Source organism: Crocodylus porosus, unplaced genomic scaffold, assembly GCF_001723895.1.
Source record: "Crocodylus porosus isolate Cpor-Errol unplaced genomic scaffold, CroPor_comp1, whole genome shotgun sequence".
In the NCBI taxonomy this organism is placed as follows: domain Eukaryota; kingdom Metazoa; phylum Chordata; order Crocodylia; family Crocodylidae; genus Crocodylus; species Crocodylus porosus.
In genome coordinates, this window is record NW_017728926.1 from 4,263,643 (window position 1) to 4,282,078 (window position 18,436).

The 18,436-nt window shown below is 42.6% G+C and overlaps 2 protein-coding genes across 11 annotated transcripts in view; one reads left to right on the forward strand and one right to left on the reverse strand.

Annotated features, from left to right (window-relative positions):
- Positions 1 to 210: 210 nt before the first annotated feature.
- LOC109314216 (inositol 2-dehydrogenase-like) lies at positions 211 to 15,012 on the forward strand. Of its 4 annotated transcripts, XM_019541238.1 has the most exons (9): positions 222 to 546; positions 3,245 to 3,844; positions 5,094 to 5,164; positions 5,957 to 6,065; positions 7,458 to 7,588; positions 7,894 to 8,001; positions 8,373 to 8,491; positions 9,146 to 9,302; positions 13,009 to 15,012. In XM_019541238.1, exons 1-9 carry the CDS (start codon positions 287 to 289, stop codon positions 13,155 to 13,157), a joined length of 1,704 nt encoding a protein of 567 aa, XP_019396783.1. In that variant the 5' UTR covers positions 222 to 286; the 3' UTR covers positions 13,158 to 15,012. The 4 variants fall into 4 exon arrangements, with proteins under 4 accessions (XP_019396786.1, XP_019396785.1, XP_019396784.1 ...); XM_019541239.1 differs by lacking the exon at positions 8,373 to 8,491 and having other exon boundaries at positions 216 to 546; positions 7,458 to 7,539; XM_019541241.1 differs by lacking the exons at positions 8,373 to 8,491; positions 9,146 to 9,302; positions 13,009 to 15,012 and adding an exon at positions 8,252 to 8,346 and having other exon boundaries at positions 211 to 546; positions 7,458 to 7,539.
- The window catches only part of TP73 (tumor protein p73), a 70,649-nt gene continuing 66,862 nt past the window's right edge, over positions 14,650 to 18,436 (reverse strand). For all 7 annotated transcript variants that reach the window (XM_019541234.1, XM_019541236.1, XM_019541231.1 and 4 more), the window contains one exon: positions 14,650 to 18,022. In XM_019541234.1, the coding sequence (XP_019396779.1) occupies positions 17,702 to 18,022 (321 nt within the window). In that variant the 3' untranslated portion in view covers positions 14,650 to 17,701. The remainder of the gene's footprint in view (positions 18,023 to 18,436) is intronic.

The following is an 18,436-nucleotide window of genomic DNA, read 5'->3' on the forward strand; positions in this document are numbered from 1 at the left end:
CAACTTCTACTTCCGCGGTCGCGGATCTAGAGGGCGGCGGGGGTCATTGGGGCAGGCCGGATTCCGCTTCCGGCCTCGCGGACCTACAGGGCAGCCAGGTCACGGGGGCGCGGCCGAGCGGGGCTGGTTTCCGCTTCCGGGAACGCGGGGCGGCGGGGGCGGGATTACGGTGCAGGCCGGGCCCGCAGCCGGCCCTGAGGCGCCTCCGCCTCCCCACCCCCCCGTTCCCCCATGCTGAGGGGGCGTCCCCGGGCCGGCCCTGCCCGCGCCCGCGCCCCGCGCGGCCATGGGGCGCAAGAAGAAGACGCTGCACGACTATGCGGCGGAGTTCACAGACCTGGGCGTGCGGCGGCACCTGCTGGAGCCAGGCGCGGGGCCGGGGCCGGGGCCGGCGGCCGCCGTAGTGGTGGAGACGCTGTACTGCAAGTCGTGCGAGCTGCCCATGCGCGTGCGGCGCGACCGCATCCTGGAGCACCTCTCGTCCGGCCGCCACTACCGCAACCGCCGCCTGCTCAAGCAGCACGGCCCGCGCGCGCCCGCCCTCGCGTGAGTCCGCCCGGCCCGGCGCGGGGGGAGGGGAGCCCTGCTCCGCCTTCGCGGGTCCCAGCCCGGGACAGGCCGCAGCTTCCTCCCGGTGACTGGTCTGAGACGGGGCTCCCGGCGGAGCAGACGTGGCCCCTCAGTGAGCGTGCGGGGCTGGGCGTGACTGTCTGCGAAGCTGCGTGAGCTGGGCTCCCTCAGGCGCGGGCTGCGGACAGGGGCTTTGCTGCCGGGCAGGGCAGCCAGAGGCTGCGATACAGATCTAACCCCTGGTCAGTTTTCAGTTAATTGCCCTGCCACCTGGGCCTGCTAGGTTCAATACAGGCACCTGACTTCCCCTGGGATAAAGTTCTGGTGTCCTACGACTAAGCCCACTGTCCCCCCTTAAGTAGCTGTGAGGCCAAGCGTCCAAGTTGTAGCCATATTGATCTAGAGGAAAAAGCAATTGGTACTTGTACTAGAGATGACATCTTTTTTATTTAGACCAACAAGAGTTTTGCAAAAAAATCTTTAATTGCAAGCTTTTGGGCTCAAACACCCTTCATCAAGCGTTGGAGAAAAGGCTGTAAAAGTTCTCCTGGGTAGAAATGACAGTTCTATTTCACAGAGGAGTCAACAGATGGAAAGCTCCTCTGGGCAGGCAGTTCATAGCTGGTATGGAAACAGCTATGGAGGCAGGTGTGAAAGACAGACACTTAATTGGCTAATTTGAGGTAATTGCCATTCAAGCTGCCTGTTGAGAGACTGTCCTCTACCCTGTTTTGATGCGAGTCAAAACCAGGGAAAATCAGACCTGGAATGAACCTAAGAATAAAAATAAAGTTGGGTCTGACTGTGTGCATCTGCAGGATCCCAGAATCAAAGGGTTTGTTTGGGTTTTTTCCCCAGAGGAAATATGGCATCTGTTTTTAGCCAGAGATTAATGCTTTCTCTCTGGGCAGTTGCAACTAATTAGCATTAGTCGCTATTGATTCCAGAGAGGACATTGGAAAAGGGCTGCACTACTCCCTGGATTTGATTTGGATTGGTTAGTGCCAGCTCAAATGTGGTGTCTGTTTTTTACCCACCATGGCTACAAACAGTTGTTGCATTTGTCCCCAAACAGACCAGTTCATCCTGGGACAAAGTGCAATAGTTCAAGTGTCCATCTCTGAGATGAACCATAAAAAGGTTTATGGGGTAAGAGGTGTCCATCACAAAGCCCGTCCAAACAGTTGTCCTTGGATTGCATCAGTGGGTCAACAGCAGGAAAGCGGCAGTGCGTTCAGGCACTCGTATCCTAATGGAAAGGCAACGAGTGCACATGCCAGTCTTGGGATATTCCTGTGCCAGAACAAACACAGGCACAGCTTGTTCTGGAATAAATGCCATATCTATTCCTAGTCTGTAGTGTAGTGGTTCTCAACCCCATTAAACTCAAGTCTCACCTGCCCTCCCCCAATTTCAGTTGTTAGTTTTCAGAAAAATAATATACCAATTCTTCTGTTGGAAAAAACTCAGAAAGTCCACAGCTGGTCCAAATGTTTTGGACACTGGTGATTCCTATTTGAGATTTCTGGGTCTATCATGTGAATCATGTCTGTACACCTAACACTGCTTAGCAATTCATGACATCCCCGAAAGGATCTCCAGGCACCTTGGAGCGAAGCAGTACACTAGCTGAGGATCACTGTTGTACGGCGTCCCATAGTAATGTTTGTCTCTGCCTAAATTGTCATGAAGATGTTGTCTTGAATAAACTGCAGGACTGCTTTTTTTTTTTTTTTTCTCCCTTCTCCCCCCAAACTTCTTGCTGCCTCCTTTATTCTTGATGAGGTAGAGGAATGAAAAGCTGCATCCAGATAGCAGGGTTGGAGGCTCTTGTCACATGGCATATTTGTGACTTTACAACTGAAGTTTGGAAAAAGTCTGTCAATATAAACACACAAGCTGAAACAGTCCCCAGAGTTTTGAAACATGAGACTTAAAGAAATATTTTTCCCATTTACTTGTTAAATAAGCATTCCCTTGTGGCATTCAAAGCTTGAGTATTGAAGTGCAATGGAGGTATGAGTTCCAATGTTTTCACAGCTGTCTAAGCCAAGTAATGCAAAAGAATTAAAGGCAATGAAAAAGGCTTTTCTTTTAGTAATTTCACATGGTTTTGGAAAGTTAGACAAAGAACTTTTTTTAGAGTTAGTGGCATGCTTTTAAATTGTTTATGTTGACTCTTAAATAAGGTCGCTCATTTCCCAGTTAGTGTGGACGTACTGCAAATTACTGAATTTTATGGCTTAGCTAGCAAGCAAGACAAAAGAGCAAGTAATAAATCTTCACAATGCACTTCATTTATTTTTACGGTTGTAGTTTAAATGGAATTACTTGGGAAACCTTATGGAAGAGTAGAAAGTGCACCCTGTGCTATCTTTGTGAGAGTCTGATAAAAGTAACAGTTCACCAGGGTTTTGCATGGAAGATGGGGTTAATAGTTTTCTTTATATTTGCCTAACCAAATGTATAGGCAAATAGTATGTCAATCGAGTGATGGAAGAAAATCTGATGACTTTGAAGTCAAGCGCCTACAGACGTCTGAGGCTCATCATATTTACTCATTTTTTTCTCTAAGATATTTTGACCTGTTTTGTTCAAACAGCTTTGTTCTGTTTGATTGTTCCTGAAGTACCAGAAGCTTCCTTAAGACTTATTTATCTCTCTTTTTATCTAGATCTGCAGGTTCAGACCTTGGTGCTGGGCTTCCCATGCAACTTGACACTCCTTCCCTGCTCTCTCAGCCTTCATTTATTTTCTCACCCAACCCTTGCATCACCAGTGATGGCACCAGCACCAGCTACAGCATGGTGCCATCTCCACCTTCCTACCACAAGTCATTGATCCCTGTTCACCTCAATGCCATCAGCTCTACCACTAATGTCCTGTCTGCCAGAGAAGACCAAACACCCTCTACCTCTACCAGTTACCCTTCAGCATTTGCTGCCCTTCATCTGAGAAATACACCTGCTTCCTCAAAACAGAACAACCAAAAGCTTGTTATTTCTGAGGCCTCCAACAGTGCGATTTGTGGAGGGGCTGTGGGACAGTACACTGGTACTGGGACTACAGGAAGCAATATTGGTCTTGCTCTCTTTGGTGTTGGGCTTGGGAACAAAGCATTGTTTCAAAGTTTAATGGAAGAAAATAGTTGCTGTTTACTCTACATTGTTGAGGATCAGCTACTAGACGTGGAACGTGCCTTCAGTACTGAATTTCTGGCTAACACCAGGGTGCTGCGGCAGCAGGATGCTGACATTGTGCTCAATGATCAACGGTACAGTCTGCAAATCACTCATATCCATGTTTTCTTAAGTAACTTAACTTAAGAAGGGCTAACAATGTAACTTTCTTACTGTCTTTGGAAAGTTTCATTGGTACTGGCATGTACTTGCCTTTTGTTGGATCTTGCTGGTCTGACTTCCTGCTCATGACATGAGACAGAACTTTTATGCCTTTAGTCCTCATTACAGCTCCTTGCAACAGCTATAGATCAACTCAAATTGCACTTCTCTTTAGTAAAGAAGGTGGAGGGAGGGTGACACATTCTAGGATCTTGCTGGGAAGCTTAGTTATCTGTGTGCGCTTGGGGCTCCAGAAAGAACTGTGACAAGCTCTCCTTTGTGGACAGAGGTATAAGGCTATGTCTGTGACCAGGTTCCCTTTTCCATGGTGTCATGTAGCTTGTGTATCGGTTTCCTTCCTGACTTGTCTTTTTTTCTCCCAAGTAGCTGGCTTATTGAAGTGGTAGAGCATATGTAGAATTAAAAAGCACTGTAGGGATCCTTCATTGTGAAGGGTATAGTGTAAATGTGCTTTTATTAGAGCTCATTTTATGTTTTGGGGGAAGCTAGATTAGTACCGCAAAAACAAGCTCACTGGAGTTCTTGTCAACTTTTAAATGAAGGCAGCATTTCAGAATTCACAAACTGTAGAATGGAAGTGTTCCTGAGAGAGGGAACTTTGCAGTACAAATTCTAAAGTTAAAATGCATTGAACTATTAGCAGTATTTTTTTTCCCACAATTGCACCCTGTAAAGTTTCTTTAGATTTTCCTTTCTGATTCGTTAAAATGGAGGGTGCAAGTAAGTCTTTGAAAGACACCTCAGAAACGTTTTTTGTGTTCACTTTTAAGCTAGAGACATAAGAATGCTATTTAAATATGTGGTGAATATATATTTTTTCTAAATCTAAATGAACACTTTGTATTTATTACTTAAAAATATGAGACTACAAGCTATGAATAAAGACAAAGATTCATGTCAAACTCCACTATATGTAATGATTTAAATCTATTCCTGGCACCATTACCCCAGAACTTTGAGCCCTTATAAGGTGAGAGAGAGTTATTTTGTCAATGTGATTTTTTTTTTCTTTCCTTCTTGGAAATTAGTGGTTTCTTACCCCTCCCTTTCTTAAATTAAGAGGTTTCTTAACATTCACAAAACTTGATCTCCTTTCTTTTGACTAGTTTGTTTCAGCAAATAATTTGTCTCCACCTAACAACTTGTTCTTAATGCTTGCAGTGTCTCTGGAGCCATTATTTGTTCACCTCCTGAAGCAGCCTCAGAAATTGTATTAGATGCTTTGCGAGCGGGTAAGAGGAACTGTAGCAGACTTACAGCAAGTTCTTTCATTTTTAATCTGTGATATGTTCTGGGTTGGGCATACCGAGTTAACAAGGCATGTACTTAGAGATCAGCATTTATCAGTGTTTTCATAGATTCATAGATGTTTGGGTCGGGAGGGGCTTTAGTAGATCATTGAGTCTGACCCCCTGCCCTGGAGGTTATTCCACCTCCAGTGATTAGTCACTTGTGGCCTCCTCATTTGTACCTTACAGTATCCCTTGAGGGCTGCACTGAATGTCTGATTGCATAATTAGAGAGAAGTTAGCCTATAGAAGCTGCTACCCTAAAGACTTTCCATGCAGCTTGAGTATGTACTGTGGTCCTTTTTTAAGTATATGTAACTGAACTGTTCAATTGGATTAGTGCAAGAAGCAAGGGGTTTTTGCTAATATCTTTTATTGGACTAACGGTATAGTTTGAAGACATGTTAGACAAGCTTGCACGTACAAAGTGTACTTTTCCAGGTCTGGGAAAGAAGCAAGTGCAACCTAAGCTAAAAGTGTTTAACTCCACATGTACAAAGAAATAATTGGAAAAATACAGCTAAGAATAGAGGCAGATGAGATTCTATGAAATTTGCAAATGGTTAATGCACTATAGCTTTGTGGATAAGTAGCAATAACGGCCTTCCTCGTGTCTCCTGAAATGTTGTTTCTGGACTGTATTGATGTGTAATACAATATTGCAAGGTATAAAGTGTACTGCTTGGATTGTGTCCTACACATATTCAGCTCTGTGTTATGTGACATTCTGCATAGGGAAAGGTGTGTTTTGCGAGAAGCTGCCCAGTTTAGACAGGCAGACAGCAGAGGCTTGTTTTGACGAAGCTGACAGATGTGGAAGACCATTGGTCTGTGGATTCTACAAGTAAGGACTCCATTTTATTCAGCTCTTTATGTGTTAAGGAAGTACAAGTGTGAAGTAATGCAATTCCAATTATTATCTGGAAACTTTCTGTATTTGTTTTCTAGCTATTTAACTATAATTTTGATTAAGTTTACGTAGTATGTGGGTCGTCAGAGGATATATATATTATATACTTGCAGCTTCAGGTTAATTCTTCATACTTCTTGGAGGTGCAAATCTTTTTTTATATTTGGCATAGCATTACAATTAACCATGTACATTGGATTGGGTGGTAATAGAGTACGGTTGGTAAGTGCAATGAGGCTTGAGCACTCGAGGTGCTTAGTAAAATGTTACTCTAGTCTTTTTGTGGTGGTGAGATTTTGTAAAAATGACTGAAGCATTCTTCTGGGTAACTTTGGTGTGTGATGTGTGAGAGAATGAATTAGGGCGTTACTTTTTGTGATATACAGCTTCTTGATTTTGCACCTGTGTAGCCTTTGAGATTCACTTTTGACTGCACTATTTTGCAAAGTATCTAGTTTTACAGCTATACCAAGTTGGAAAAAACAGCAGCGTTACACCTTGGTTACAGACCATTTTGGCTTCACAGATTATTTCTTGTCATGGTGATTATGGTTGTTTTCTTTCAAGCCCAAGGGATTTACAGGTCTTTTTGACTGTTTTTGTTGTATAATTTTGGAGAAGGAAAAGAAAAATATTATAGGAAGTGAACTGGCTCTGTTTTTTTTTAAATACTGCAGGAAAAAAAACTTTCTATTAGGAAACATTCAACATTTATTTACATAATATTTTGAAAATGTAGCTTTGTTTGATTGTACTCAGTATGCTTTATGGACTCACTAACTGAATCCTAAAATCTTGTATACACTAAAAAATAATGGTCCTGTGCACCCTATATAATAACATCAGCTGCAAGTAATGAAGAAGTTTTTGAGTATTTACATTCCTTGTGAAGAAACTACATAAGCTACCATTGATTTAGCCAGACCATTTGAAGTAGAGAAATTCATCCTCTACAGACAGCACATTTGATACTTGCATATAAAACCAGCAAGATACCTTTTAATCTATATGTAACTTCTTAGGTATTGCTTATTAAACATTTTATTCCACAGTTGTTTAATCCCTGAATTGAAGCTCTTAGTACAGTAGAAGAGTTACTGCAGAGAAAAATTTACTAGGAATTTCTGAAACTTCTGCAAATTGCTGATCAAATGATTTCATCAGAAAATTGTATGTCACATCTGTCTTAAATTGGTAGCCACATGTGGTCCAGATCTTTCACTGCCATCCAGTGTCAGGCTGGTGGATTGTCCTGGATGACTTTAGTGTGCATAACCCCATTCTTATCTGTATGCTCGCTTATCCATGTTGGCTGTCTTTCCACAGGCGCTTTGATCCAGCCATGCAGTTCTTGTATAAAAAAGTCCACGACAGCCAGGCCTTGGGGAGGATTCATCGGATATCAACGGTTAGCAGCATATATCCAGCGGCTTCTCTTAGCTTCCTAAAAAAGTCAGGTACTAAGTAGCTTTCTTATAGAAGAAGGGGTTCATTCTGTGAAGGCACATCAGTTGACCTTATTGCGTATTCCAGTGGAACCTTCTGCGTGTGTATGCGTATATCCCTAAAGTGCATTATTTTCCTCTGAGGGAGGAGAGGCTCTTTGACACTAACTTTTTGGTGAGGGAGTATTTCTGTGTGTTCTTCAGGCTAACTTCTGAGATGATTTAACATTTATCATCATGCAGTGTAGAAATATAAACTTGCTCATAGATTTTATAGGATTTACATCTTTTAGTGTGCTCACTTTTTCCTCTTTCAGGTGGGATTTTCTATAATGCTGCTGTACATGACATTGATATTATCAGTTTGTTACTGGGGGAAAGTGCACCAGATACAATATTTTCTTTGGGACATGCATTCTGTGCAGGTGAGACTAAACTTCTCCACTAGAGTGTCATTTGATTTTCTAGTTATTTCTTATTTCAGTGCTATAAATTAAAAGCAAATGTATGTGAAGTCGTAAGATACAGAGATACGGGATTTATTATTTTATATTATTTTGTAATAAAAGTAAAAGTGTGGAGTAGGGAGTCACCTGATGAGTGGTAAAGAGGAATGCAAATGGATCGGTGTCAGTGGTAGTAAACGTGTTTGGGATGTTCTGTTTTTCCCACCAGGCTGTGTGATTATGATCTAGTCACCCTAGTGCCTCTTACAAAATACAAGCACTTTTGTACAGTAGGGATTTGCTGGTTTCCTTTTATTTCCAAGTCTGAGTTGGTATCTCTCATCACTCAGACATGGCCTACTTGAAGGATGCAGACACTGTAGCAGTCAGCATGAAATTTCCTAGTGGAGCCATTGTTACATTGGACATCAGTCAGCACTGCACTAAAAGCTGCGATCAGAGACTAGAGGTGTGTTTGTTTTTTTATGTAATGTAAACTTTTCTCTGATTCCTGTTTGCATGGGGGACCTATTATTTTTTTTTTGTGCCTATGTGCATACACACCAGCGTGCTATACAGAGCACCATGCAGCTGAGGGAGAAGTTACAGTTTTTTGCCTGTCCTGCTGTCCTCTTAAAATTAGCTTCCCCTTCTGGTAGCCAAATTCTGCTCTTGATTGTGCCCATGAGTAACTTATGGAGTTGTTAACAGCAATCAGACAGGAGTGGAATTTGGCCCTGATTTTGTCTACTTTTTCAGGTCCCTTGAGGCAGAAACTCTGCATACAATTCACCCTTGTTTCACCAACTGTTTTATTATGGGCACAGCAAGCCAGGTGTTATATTCTTGTAAGCACAAATAACAAAAAGAATGGGTCCAAATGTATTGGGCCAAAGCCCTTTTGCAAATGGCGTAAGTTTATGTTGATGTACAAGACCACCAGAAACAAGATGTCGGTGCTGGACCTGGGGGAGGAAACTTTTCATTAAATCCTAAAATAAGAGCAGCTGAGTAATCCAGTCCAGCAGACCAGGTAGAATTTTAAAGCCAAAAGGCATATTAATTTACAGTACTTTAACAGGTTTTTATTTACTTCTTTCTTCTGCCTCTCACTGTTTTCCAGGTCCATGGTTCTCAAGGATCATTACGGGTAGATAATCAGAATCCCTTGGGAATTACTGAACATGGAACCTCTGTGTCCATCTGTTCTCAGACCCAGGCTGACCGGTACCGGGATGCATACAGAGAACTCTTCCGACATTTTTTAAGGACCCTCAAAGGTTAGAAAAATCATAACTAATGCTGGTTTATTTGTAAGAGGAATCTTGATATGATTTAGATTTGGCTTTAATGGAAATATGTGTAGAACATGGTTCTAAAATCAGTGGGAAGTTTGTTTATTCTTGAAATCCCAGTCGCTGGATGAGAGGGGGAATTTAAAAGCAGATGCCTTTATATGAACGTTGTAAAGCCCGAGGCAGTCTAAACAATCTGAAAAGCAAAAACTATTTACTAGGTGAAAACTTTAGTTGATTACGGTGTATTCAAAATTATAATAAACTTTTCCCTGCCAACTACCACGTTTACTGGAATATAAGATGATCCCAAGCATAAGATGATGTGTCAATAGCTGGATTCAGTACACAAAAAATTAAAAAAATAGTGATAACTTCCCAGGTATAGAATCAGATTATTGGAGGTTTGCTTGAATTTGTCCCGTTCCCACTGCTACAGCAAGGAGATAAATCAGGGAGTCAGGTAGCCTCCTTGGCCTGTGCCTCCCAAGTTTTTCCTGCTGCAAGGCAAGCCCTTCCTTCCCCCTCCTCCTTGCTGTCAAACCCTGCTCTCCCTGAGCACATGGAAGTGAGGGGCAAATTTTAAAATACTGTACTGGCCACTGATTTTGAAATAAACGTGACTAGTAATTTGCATATAGGCAAAATACTATGACTACCCATAGACTTTGTTCATCCAGAATTGATGCATTTTACCATTTTTGAAACTGCTGCAAGTTTTAGCACATGTACTCCATAAACACACTTTTAAGCAGTGCTTCTGTAGCTGTTTGTGCATAATACAAATTATGCATGATATTAGTCCAAAACTAGAAGACTCATTATTTACCATGTAGTTCATGGTAAGTAAGTTCCCAACAGAGCATTTCAAATCATGGTGACCCCATAGCTCAGTGCTACTCAGTATGTGCATGTACTCCAGATACACCCCCTCCACCCCCAAAAGGATCTGTGTGCTAATTAACACTCCCACCACTCATGACTGGCACCAGGTGATCTTGTCATGAGTCCTGGGATCTTCCAAAAATGTATGTGCAGATGAGGCGCAGGGCAACATGGTCCATCATGGAGGGTAGGACTATGCTAGACTATGCTAATCATATGTGACAGGCTAAGAGGGGGTGACAGAGGGATTCTGGGTGAACTGTTTGGGGCCCCATTTGGTGATGTTTGCCAGATATTTAAGGCTGATGAAGAGCCAGGAATCATTGGAAATGAGAAAGAAAGGTACAGCTTAGCTGTGGAAGTAAAGAGGATGTTAAAATGTATTCAGTGTAGTGGCTTACTAGGACTTTAAAAGGAGTCACCACTGAGGGGAACTGAAAACAATGGATATACTACCACAAGATACTGTTTTCCAAACAAGGTGTTGTTTAGAAGGTCTGCCAAAGGATTTGGAAACATTTAAAGCCCCAGATGGGGGTGGGGGATGCTTGCCAGGAATAAGGACGGCCACTTATGGTTCTGGACTGAGTCACAGATTTGGAATTTGTTTTGGCTAATATGGCTTGGAATATGGGAAATTAAAAAAAAATGGACTGCACTAGCCTACCCTTGTAGAGATCTTGAATGATTCATGGAATTGGAATGAATTTGACTGATTTGGTTTGGACATGAAAAATTTTCCTTTAAAAAAAAAAAAAGAAAAAAGAAAGATAAAGTATTGCTTCTGGACCTCTTGCGGGCTAAGATCAAGTATAGTCACTGCACTGATTTGTTATCTGAACCAAGATGGATTTGAATGGCATTGTGTAGTGAAGGGTGCACCCCTGTCAAATGCACTGCAGACATGGCGCCCTACGAGTTTTGTAATTAGCTTCCCACAGGCCAAGGCCAGTTTCCAGTGGGAGGATCTTGGCAACATGCCTACTTCATGGAAATGGCGGACTCCTCTCTAGCTTGCTCCTGTGGCCTTTGGTTAAGAGCAAGTGAGACTCTGGGGCATCTGAACCCCAAGCCTCTGAGCTTGGGCCTGCACGTAGGATGCCCACCAGTGGATTTGGGAGTATCTGAAGCCCCAGGCTGAAAAGTCTGGGGTAGAGGATACTTCCCCACTGTAGCACCAGATGTGGTGTTTGAACAACTGTGTGCTGCTTAAGAGGATTTGGAAATGATTTGGCTAGTTTGACCTGGAAGAAGAAAACATTTCCAAAAAAAAAGTCATTTTTGCTTAACTGGCAGGAAAGATACCATGGTATAAGTCCAGGTGGTTTCCTGCTGTGATTGGAAAGGAAGATCCTCTTCTTGACCTCTGAATGTCCTTGTGTAATAGAGGGTGGAGACATGTCCTTGTACTGCAAGCAGGGCCCCCAGGAATGATCTGGACTACACACCTATTTTATGGAGATGGGAGATTTCCCCGTAGCTTGCTCCTTTGGCCTGTTGATTAAGGGAAGCAACACCTGGGGGCATCCAAACTCCAAGATCTCCAGGCTTGGGCCTGCATGTAGGATGTCTGCCATGGCTTTGCAAGTATCTGAAACCCCAGACTGAAAAGTGTGGGAAAGAGGATACTTGCCAGTAGTAGCACCACATGGATTTGGATGATTGATTTCTGCTTAATTGATAGGTTTCAGAACTGATTTGGCTAATTTGACCTGGAACACAAAAATTGTAACAAAAAACCCCCAAAAAACAAAAGTCAACATTTTTGGCACCAAAGGAGGGTGTTTGAGCTTGCCCCAGCTTCTCCAGGTGCTGCGTTTGTATTGCAGTACCTTCAGGCCTGGTGCTTGTTCTCTCCAGGGAGAAAAACTGCCCATTTTTATTTATTTATTTATTTATTTATTTATTTATTTATTTTTAAGGGCCGCACACAAAAGGGGGGGGGGAGGGAGTGAGGTTCCCATCATTTTATTTGCCCAATATGTGCCATGTGTTTTATAGTCATGCTCAGTGTAGCTGCATTTAATCAACTTCAGAACTGGTTTTCATTACTGAGCACATGCTGCTTTTGTCAGCAGTTAAATGATAGACAATATATATAACAAGGTTTTCATGTATGTGAATGCAAGACAAGGAACTTTTCCCCCTTGTCTTATATAAAATGCTGAAATGGGTGGCACTGGCAGCATCAGAACCCAGCAAATAGTAAACGTGTGTTGGATGTATATGCAGGGCTCCTGGGTGATTTGTGTATGCCCACAGACACAGAAATTGGCTTAAAAACAATAATATTTTCAGTGTTCAATACTTAGTGTTGGGCTGAATAAGGTTTTATGGCAGTTTAAACTATCGGAAACCAACAGTTTTTACTGAAATCTGGTAAGACAGTGTAAGACGCCTTGTTTTACAAGATCCTGGAAGTGGCAGGATTTGATGTACTAGGTAGATGGAAGAAACACTGAAAGTATTTAATATTTATTCCAGCACACAGAGCCTGGGGCTCTCCACGGGTCCAGAAATTTGACAGGAAGGGAGTGGTGCTACCTCCCCTGCCAGATTTCTGGATGCATGGGGAATCCTGTGGACCAGATGACATGGTGCTGGTGCCTGCAGACTGGGGTTGAGCACTGCTGAACTAGACAAATGGTAAGGGGGGGAAGCAAGCACAAGGCAGCAAAGTGACTCAAGAGCCTCAGGGAGGACCTGCTGCAGAGCAGACAGTAGGGCTTCAGTCTTGTGGTTTTGCAGCCTGATGCTCTTTGTACCAATGCTGCCTTCCTCTAGTAGCACAGTCTTGCTTTTCCAGGCAATGAACCCCCTGTTATCACCAAAGAGCAGTTTCTCTGGACGATTCAGGTAGCTGCGGCTGCTGAACAATCCTGGAGGAACGGATCTGCTGTCGACTTGCGCAACGAAGCAATAGATGTGGCGGTAATCAAGACTGAAATCATGTGATGTGCACTGCTGCTTAAAGTGAAGGAGCTGTCCAGAGACCTGCTAGAGAGCACACCTCTCTAGCTAGTGATGTTTCCACTGTTGTCTTAAAACAAAAAGCCTTGTTGTGTTTTGTCATTTTCACTGGCAATGCCCAGAACTTGGAGCTTGTTTTGAACTCCGTAAGCATGCAGTGCTCCTGTTGCTGATGTTTTGGAGGATGTTATCCAGGATCCTTAAAAGAAATGATGGAGGCTTTGTCTGCACTGGCATTTCCTTTTTATATTATGGAATATTATTTCCTTGACGGTAGATTTCCCTGAGGCTGGTCATAACATGGTAAGGATATGCTGGCATTTCCTTTCTGAGGGAGTCAGATCCAGGTAATGGAATAGAATTTTCTTGGTAGCAGACCACCCTGATGCTGATTGCGATGTGGTAAGGAAATAGAAACAATCCTTTATGGCTGTGAAGACTGTGCAATTAATCTCTTGTGGCAGCTTCGTAAATAAGATGAAACTGTGATGCTCAAAATGAGGAAACAAAAGTACCTGTATGGCCCATGCTGCACACCCCATACTGTGTTGTATGTACCCCCTTACAGATTGCACGTTTCTGGAACTTGGTGTTCTGGTCTTTGCTATAAATTTGGAATACATAGTAGCTGAGAAGTATGCATCTACTTCTTTAGGGGAGGGCAAAGCTGGCAGAGAGATTTCCTGTCATTTTGGCTGTAGTGTTAGTGATGAAAGATTTTTGTGGGCTTAGACTGTCACACAGAGCACAACCATACCCTTGGGCATTTCCAATCTGAATAGTGCATCACTATTAAAAATAAATAAAGGTTTTTGTTTCAAAATACTTCTGTGGATATCTGTGCGGGAGCTCTGTACAACATCTGTTACTAGAAGGTGTCACCTGGATTCTACAGTGCATTAGGAGAGGCTGTGTATAAGCAGTTTTGTTTTCCTTGCAAACTCCTGTGCTTCGGGGTTTCTCTGTAAGGCACTGATTTGCAGTTCCTTTGCCCTGAGTGGGGGAGGGAGTCTGATGCACGGGTTTTTAAGGAAGTTTTTTTGGGAGGGGTTGTTTGTTTGTTTTGTCTAGCACAGTGATTCTCAATCGGGGTGCCTGGGATGTCTTGAGATCCTTTCAAGAGTGCCACAGGGTACCACACAACATTAGCACTGTTACATTTACAAACGGGGTTTAACTGCATTAATAAAGAGATTTCAAATAGAAATCCAAAGTTGTGGTCTTTCTAAGGTCAAAAAAAATAAGCTAAAATTTTCCCAGGGGTGCCTCAAGTCTAAAAAGGTTGAGAACCACTGGTCTAGCAGATTGTGATTATGCATCACAGGAAATGACAGTGCCTTCCACAACAGGCAAGTCTGCTTTGAACCAGGTTATTTGTACCTTTTTATTCTTACGTTGAACTTACTGCAAATGTATATATTTGACTATTTTATTCTGATCTGTATTGTTCAGACCCTGGTTTTCAAGATTTGGAAAAAATGGTATTAAAACAACATTGAATATGTTGGTAGCTATACATACTGAATTTTTCTCCGGAAAAATAGTCTTTACTGTCAATTTAATTTTTATATATGCAGTATATATTACTAAAACTAGGAATAGTTGTAACATTTATAACTAAGCACAGTTCTCTTGTGGAAATTGTTTTAAACAGTGGTTTTTTTTGTTTTTGTTTTTTTTTTCAAACCTAAGAAAAGCTGTGTATTAATGATAAATGCTACTCTCTCTTTCATACTGTATCTTTTTGGTCATTTATTTGAAAGATGGTAAAAAACACAACACAACCTACATTCTGTGAATGAAACCCAGGTAGCTACTTATTAAAAGAAAATATATTTTTTCTTTTGTTGAGATTTGTTTTTTGAGTGAATGTTTTAATATATTTTTCTAAAGTTCACCTTTCTAAATGCAGCTTTGCTAAGAAAGGCCTCAGATATGTTTCTGCTTATCTAAGACAGAACACATCTTTTAAGCCTGTATAGAAATGAGGAGGGGTTTTGCATGTGCTAACTACTATTCATCCACAGCTTCTCCCAAAATAGCAGTGGGTAGCCATGGTGGATGGCAATTCTTGTTTTGAATGGTGGGAGCTCACAAGCTACTCTCTTAATGCTCTGAAGGGCTGTTTTGAGCTATAATTTTGCTTTGGCAAGTAGCTTTGTCCTTTGGAGAACTGTTCTTTAATAGCTGCTTGCTCCATAACAAAGGATCCATGTTTCCTATTTAAACTTCAGGACATTTCTAGCTTGTAGCATGCAGTTTGCCAAGTTGGAAACTAAGGCAGGAGCGTGTATCCATCACACATAGCTCAGACATTGGGCTTTATTGCGTTACAAAAAAACAAAACAAAAACCACAGCTATAAAAATAACACATTTTCCAAAGATAACATTACAAAAAATACAGTTAATAACAGGGGTGAAATATACCTTATAATACTGCTGGAAAAAGCATTAGTTAACATTGAAAACATGAAGGATTATTTAAAAATCTTAAAGCATTAAAGTGCTTTAATCAGCTGTTACTTACAAGTATGTGTTGCTTTCTTGGCGAGCCCCAGAGTCCTGGTGCAGGGTAAGGACAATGTACACAGGTGTGGAGCTGTCAAATGGGGGTTGGCTACTCTCAGCCACAGAGGTTTGTGGGCTGGGGGAGAAACCAGTGAAAATGGGGCAAATAGTTCAGAAGGGTCAGAACAATGGCCCCTAGCCATGCATCCCATGTGCCTTAGCCCCTGAGCCACCAGTGGAGAAGAACAAGCAGAGATGCTGAAGGAGCTCTTTTTTTCCTGCTGCTCTCCTGGCATTGGCAGATACAGCTCAGTTTCCCTGTGGGGCTCCATCCTGAATGAGGACCAGCCCTTGATGCTTAAGGGAAGGCAAAAGTTGTGTTTGAAGCCCAGCGCATGTTGGTGAGACATATTTTAGCCCAGAGCAGTATCAATGAACTCCATAAGCTCTGTCAGGCTGGGGGATAATTTTTCTGGTGTAAGCACAAAGAGTAAATGGCTATGGGGTTGCATTCTGAGCACCCCTTTACAAGGCTGAGGTTAAGGGATATGCTGCAGGCAGAGCTGCAGCTCTGAATAGGTTCTGGGCAGTATGGCAGCCCTGGAGGTTACTGAGACAACCCAGTCCTCTGGGCTGTCTCAGTTACAGACCAGTCCTGGAATGAGAGGATACACAGGATGTTGAATGGCACCACCAGCCTTCTCTGCCATCACTGGTAGCCTCTACTGTGCTTGGAAGGGCATTGCCAGTCGCACCCACAGAATGTCTTTTTTTGTGCCACTTGCTGGCACAAAACATCTGCATGCATCTTCGCATTTCCTGCTGCGTATCTTGTTGAATTTAGTCAGGAGACACAAAGACATGAGGCAAATCATCTGGACCCCTGTGCTAGGGAAGCACTGGGAAGGAATAAAAACAGCCCTACCTTCAGATGGTGAAAAGGAAACCTCTTCATCGAACAGAGACTGTTATCAGTAGTTTGGGAAAACAGGTTTTTTACTTTTATGGGATAATGATCAAGACTATAATTAATCCATGCCCTGCAAATATTAGGAACTCTAAGCAACACTTTATGGAAAAATTTTAGACTGGGGGGTTTAAGTGAATGGATTTGCCCTTTCTCCCTCAGAATCAAACAAAAAACTGTTTAAAGATTAAAAGAAAAACCCTTTGAACGCTTAAGATAAGACTTGAAATATAGCAGCTTTCTGCCTGTTTACATGTCAAAAGCATGAAGTTAATTTATGACACTGGAGTGTCTTGGGGGTAATTATCAATTTTTTTTTGTAGCATACATGAAAATAAATCTTTCTTTATCCTTAACAGCACAGTGAGCTTACTGGGTATATACAAGGTATGTCTGTCCATATACACACATGTCATTTAGATACATGCACATAGTCTGGAATCAACAAATAAATTTCTTTTCTGCTCTACAAAGAACGAAAGGAAACAAATACTTTTTGGCAATCCATCAGGAAAGCATGTCCTTTTGTCATACATCAGTCAACAGCAGGTATCCCTAACATGAGCAGAACATTTCAGGTGCTGAACCCGTTTTCACAGAGACCGAGGTCTCGAAGAGTTGGGCACTGCTAAACAGACAGAGTAGGGAGAGGTAGGGTAGGAAGGAGACTGTTCTTAAGAAAAGAATACGTTTTACTTTTACATTGCATTCGTTTGATATGAAGACTGTCAGGGAAATTGTAAGGTAGCCCTGTACGTTAGCAAGTGTATATTCCTCTGCTTCAGGCAGCTGTGGCATCTCTACAGCCGATTTGGAGTGCCTGTTTGTGTCTCAGCTGCTCCTTTCCTCACCTCGATCCTATCACAAAGCCAGTGGAATTTCCCTCCTGTGAAGGGCATCTAACCAATGGCCAGACCCAGGTTCCCTTATGCGACTGAGTGCATTTTCTCCACGTACTTAAAGCTGGAAGAGTTTTGCCATTTTTTATGATTGGTTTTCTGTTCCTTTAAACCTCTGTGTCTGGTCTCTTGCTGCCAGTGCTTGCAGAGACCTTCAGTTGATCTCTCCCTCTGTGAACTCTTCTTTTATGGACTGTTTGCGGGATTTGCAGTCCGGGAGGTCGAAGCCGAAGTCCGCCCACTCATCGGCCCCACTGCGATTAGGGATAGTGATGGTGTGGCGCACACGGAAATGCACTGCCTCCATGACACGTTGTCGCTGCAACTCGCCAGAGCTACCGATGGAGATGGTGGAGGCATTACTGCTGGAGCGGATGAGCTGCTGGGCCCCATAGTCGTGGCTCTGCTTGAGTTCCTGAAGGCCTCTCCAGATAATCATCCTGTACTGCTCTGGGATCTTCAGTGCTCCGAGATCCTAGAACATCAACAATGGTAAGGTTTGTCTCGGCCAAGCAGCAGTCACAAATAAGGGCAGGGCAAGCCTGGGGGCTACTGTGACCATAGCTCAGAGGGCCTGTAGTCTAGGGTTGAGTATTTGACCGGTCAAATAAAGTTTAGTCAACTGACAGGTCAAATATCAGTTAAAAATTGTAAAAAATTGCCAACAGGTCCAAGTACTACACAGGAAAAGCACAAGGTTTCCATTAAGAAATGTGTCAAAAAACCATCATATTTCTGTCAAGAAAGCGACAGAAGTTTTTTTGATAAAATTGCTACAATCTTGCACTGGTCAAAAAATATGCAGTCAGTTGACCATCTTGCCAACCCTACTGCACTTGAGACATGAGGTTATCTTGGCTCTGCATCATCCCCCACAGTGAGTCATGGC

Bases quoted from the DNA above. Each gene is read 5' to 3' on its own strand.
- LOC109314216 (XM_019541238.1), top strand. From the start codon at position 287: ATGGGGCGCAAGAAGAAGACGCTGCACGACTATGCGGCGGAGTTCACA. The intron at 8,002-8,372 runs GTGAGACTAAAC...CTCATCACTCAG, and splicing joins GGGACATGCATTCTGTGCAG to ACATGGCCTACTTGAAGGAT. The intron at 8,492-9,145 runs GTGTGTTTGTTT...ACTGTTTTCCAG, and splicing joins GCTGCGATCAGAGACTAGAG to GTCCATGGTTCTCAAGGATC.